This window comes from Triticum aestivum, chromosome 2B, assembly GCF_018294505.1.
Source record: "Triticum aestivum cultivar Chinese Spring chromosome 2B, IWGSC CS RefSeq v2.1, whole genome shotgun sequence".
NCBI classification, from domain to species: Eukaryota; Viridiplantae; Streptophyta; class Magnoliopsida; order Poales; family Poaceae; genus Triticum; species Triticum aestivum.
The window spans coordinates 687,372,325-687,377,136 of NC_057798.1; the positions used below are offsets into that span (position 1 = coordinate 687,372,325).

General features: G+C 42.4%; 1 protein-coding gene across 1 annotated transcript; it reads right to left on the reverse strand.

Moving 5' to 3' along the window:
- Window positions 1-3,375: 3,375 nt before the first annotated feature.
- LOC123039397 (uncharacterized) lies at window positions 3,376-4,582 on the reverse strand. Its single transcript, XM_044462588.1, has 3 exons — window positions 4,467-4,582; window positions 4,173-4,350; window positions 3,376-3,840 (listed from the first exon to the last, which is right to left on the reverse strand). The coding sequence occupies exons 1-3, from the start codon at window positions 4,580-4,582 to the stop codon at window positions 3,376-3,378; spliced, it is 759 nt and encodes a 252-aa protein (XP_044318523.1).
- Between the last annotated feature and the right edge of the window lie 230 nt (window positions 4,583-4,812).

The following is a 4,812-nucleotide window of genomic DNA, read 5'->3' on the forward strand; positions in this document are numbered from 1 at the left end:
GCATGATAAATAATTTGTGTTAAGAAGATGGATCATGTCATGACTATATGATTTTGTAGGGATAACTTTCTTTAGCCATGATATTTTGAAAAGACATGATTGCTTTTTAGTATGCATGAAGTATTATTGCTTTTATGTCAATATTAAAATTTTGTTTTGAATCTTATGGATCTGAATATTCATACCACATAAATGAAGGTTACATGACAAACATGTTAGGTAGCATTCCAGGTCAAGAAAATTGTTTTTATCATTTACATACTCAAGGATGAGCAGGAATTAAGCTTGGGGATGCTTGATAAGTCTCCAACGTATCTACAAGCTTTGATTGTTCCATGCTATTATATTATCCATCTTTGATGTTTTATATGCATTATTATGATATTTTATATCATTTTTGGGACTAACTTATTAACCTAGTGCCCAGTGCGAGTTGTTGTTTCTTTCCTTGTTTTTTCCTCTATAGAAAATCAATACCAAATGGAGTCCAAATGGAACGAAACTTTTTGATGATTTTTCTCTGAATACAAGACATCCTCGAAGCTTTGGGAGGAGGCCAGAAGGGCCACGAGGTGGGAACAAGCTCAGGGGGCGTGCCCAAGGGGGGGGTGCACCCTCCAAGATTATGCCCCCCCTGTGGCTCCTCTAACCTTAATTCTTCTATAAATACCCAAATATTCCCCGTAGACCAGAGGGAACACAAAAAATACTTTTCAGCCGCCGCATGTTCCTGTCCTCATGAGATCCCATCTGGGGGCCTTTTCTGGTACTCTACCGGTGGGAGATTCAATCATAGTGTTCTTCTAAATCAACCTTGCTTCCCTTTCGATGATGTGTGAGTAGTTTACCAAGGACCTATGGGTCCATAGCTAGTTGCTAGATGGTTTATTCTCCCTCTTTGATCTTTAATGCAGTGTTCTCCTTGATGTTCTTGGAGATCTATTCGATGTAATCTTCTTTTGCGGTGCGTTTGTTGAGGTTCGATGAATTGTAGATTTATGTTCAGATTCTCTATGAATATTATGTGAGTCTTCTCTGAACTCTTTTATGCATGATTTATATAGCTTTGTATATCTCTCTGATCTATTGATTTGGTTTGGCCAACTAGATTGATTTTTCTTGCAATGGGAGTGGTGCTATGTAATGGGTTCAATCTTGCGGTGCTCAATCGCAGTGGCAAAAAGGGACATGACATGTATTTGTATTGTTGCCATTAAGGATAAAAAGATGGGGTTTGTTCATATTGATTGGATCTATCCCTCTACATCATGTCATCTTTCTTAAGGCGTTACTCCGCTCTTGTTAATTACTTAATACACTAGATGCATGATGGATATCGGTCGATGTGTGGAGTAATAGTAGTAGATGCAGGCAGGATTCGGTCTACTTTTCTCAAGCGTGATGTCTATATACATGATCATTGCCTTAGATATGTTCAATAACTATGCTCTTTTCTATTAATTGCTTAACAATAATATGTTTACTCATCATATGCTTTCTTTCAACAGAGAAGCCTCCAGTGAAAAATATGGCCACTTGGTCTATCGTTTATCATAGTATTTCCAGATCTACAAAATCAAAAACCCAAAAATACCTTGCTACAATTTATTTACTTTTATTTTGTTTTGCACCTTTACTTATCTTTTATATCTATCACTATCAGATCTCATCCTTGCAAGTAACCATGAAGGGATTGACAACCCCTTTATCGCTTTGGGTGCGAGTATTTGTTTGTTTGTGTAGGTGAAATCATTGGAGACTTGTGTGTTCCTCCTAATAGATTGATACCTTGGTTCTTAACTGAGGGAAATACTTACCTCTACTTTGCTACATCACCATTTCCTCTTCAAGGGAAAACGAACGCAAGCTCAAGAAGTAGCATGGACTAGCTAAGCCAATATGGACATAAAACATCAGGAGAAAATATAGTCGGACCCTCACGGAACTCACCAATATGGGGGACTGGAGCTTAAGTTGTCTTGCCAAGGTTAAAATTTTCCTCTAGCAAACTTTGTTGGGATCGCGACCATGTCGGGTAACTTTGGCTAACAGACATATAAAAGTTAGTGGCAATGTCCTACATGCAGTATAGGAGCGAGGATTCTCTTGTGCAAAAGCTAAAGAGGTATGGCAGTTATTGGGTTATGACTTTGCTATTGATAAAACATGTGATGTGAATCATGCAGGGGAAGCTGTGCTAGAATATTTATTGCTACAACTAGCTAAAGAATATGTGGTCCTCGGTTTGGGAAATTTAATAGAAGCAATTGCTATTGGTTTTTGGTATTTATGGTGGGAGGGGAGAAAGTTAGTTCATAATGAAAAGGACCAGGAACCAAAGTTCATAGCAATGAGATATCAAAGATTCGGTTGCTAACTATAGCATGACGAGTGATGCTAAGGCGACAATCAAGCGACATGGCTGGGACAGACCAAGGAGCAACTATGTGCAACTAAACATGGATGGGGCTTTTGACCCAGACTTACTCAAGGGGTCGTATGATGCTGTCATCAAAGACTCGAATGTCAGATTCGTCATAGGAGGAAACGGGGAACTCGATTGGTGCGGACATGCGCTTATGGCCGAGGCACCGACCTTATAGTCTAGTCTCAATTTGACAACTACAGTCAGGTGTAACCGCATAGAGGTGAACTCTAACAATATCGAGGAGACAGAAACAATGGAGAATGTAGGTTGTCCTTCTTTTGGTGTGTCGGCGGCAGCTTTTTACGATATATATCACCTTGTGTGTGATTTCCTTCACATTATTTTTGAACATGCTCCTAGAAAGACTAATTGTGATGCCCATGATTTAGCCAAACTAGCTAGAAATAAGGTGTGTGTGGGGTGGATGGAAGATCCTCCCATAGAAATTGTTGATACTCCTGTAAAAGATAATATGGTCATCATCTTGCAATAAATAGTATTTTGATGTCAAAAAAAGTTTCAATTGAGATTCCCAGGTGTGTGCGAAGTTTCTTAAACAACAGGGCATTGCAACCACAAAGGAGCATGGGGGAGGGGGAGGGGCTAGCCTGATTTGGGGTGGCATCGCCACCGGTGCTATGGAGGTGGAGGTGCTGATGCAAATGATGATTCATCAAAATTGATATGTAAGGATAGAGAGCTCATGGCCGAGCCGAGTTGGATCTCCGCCATTGTGGCGATGAAGAAGAATGTAATTTCTTAATACGGTGGGGCTCCTTCCTAGTAGCGGATCTAGGACCCAGACCCCTAGGGCTTGGCCCGGGGCATGAGGCCCAAATCCTTTGTATTCTATTGCAACCCCTACTCCTTCTGCTTCCCCAACCAATTGACTACATGAGAAAGTTCTCCAGAAAATAAAAAAACATATGTATTCCATCTTTTCTTATTCATTCGGTCTCATCGGCGTCAGCATTCAGATCAATCTTGGGCTTCTTCCAGCTATTGTGGGCGATGGGAATACTGGGGAACGGCGGATCCTTCGATCCGCACCGTGGGCACCACGGTTCGGCCTCGATGATGAGCACATGTGTGAAGCAGGACGGGCACGCGTACGTGCGGATAGCCGGGTTCGCGACCGGTGGTGCCATTCTTGAAGGTGGCGAGCAATTGCGCTTTCCCAGAAAGGAGGACGAGGATGAGGTGGATGCCAACAAGGAGGATGACGTGTCCAGTGAGGTGGCGGAACGAGCAGCGGCAGCACGCTCAAGGGCGTTGCGGACCATGTCGAGAGTGTAGAACGCATAGGTGGTGGTGACGGCATCGGCGGTGGATGCCGTGGGAGGCAGGTTGAGGTCCTGGTGGCCTTCTTGGGTGGCCTGGTGGTGATGAGGAGTCAAGAACGTCTTGTCAGACTGCAAAAAAACAAGAATTTTTCACCCGGTTAAGTAATATGTATGATGAACATGAAGGAGAAAGAACTCTGTAATCCGAGTTCAACAGAACTAAAATTTTGATAATCATGCCATTAAATCAATCAAAGAAGATGGGTTTGATCTCCGGACATAGTCTAAGCTAGCAAATTATATAATTCTTCGAAATTTCATCTCAGACCGAAACCACATGAGTGTGAATTAATTAAGCACCAAACACGCGCTTATGCAGGTGCAACAAATCACACGAAGATACAACTAAAGGTCGAAAGAATAGAGAAGCAGATCTAAATAGTAATAGGAGGGAGACTCACTGGCAGGTCGAGCCCGCTCTCCCAGTCGGCAGGCAGTTTGATCTCTAGGTCAACGACCTCTTCCTTGGATGGCTTCTCGGTGCCGCCCCTACCCATTCCTGCCTTCCCTCGGAGCATCTCGGCGGTGGAACTTACCTCCTCCGCAATTCTTGTCTTCCCTTTCCGGCGGCCCTCCACTCTGGTTCCTCTTTTTTTTGTTTGTCTTTCTCCAGAGAGAGAGAGAGAGGGAGAGAGAGAGAAGAAATCGGTGGGGTGTTTGGCAATTGCGTGGTGGGGCGCCCCTATATATAGCACGAGGCCGCCGGCACGACGGATATGCAGAACCAACGCGCCAGGGAGCGGAGGTGCAGGGAGATCTTGGAAAGATCATTTTTTAGTGGACATTGAAGATCGTATATATTGATCGGCATCCTTGGGAATAGTTGGGCCATTATTCAATGCCAGTTAAATGCTCCAAACAGATTGAGAAATATCAAAAATATGACCTTAGATTTGTATGCATGACAAAATGACCTTTTTTTATGATAATTTATATTGAGGAAATTGTCTTCCTCGTGACAACATAATTTTTCTGATTTGTCATTTTCTTGCTAAAGAAAATTTCCATCTTCACAAAAAACATAGTTTTCCATTAAAAAAA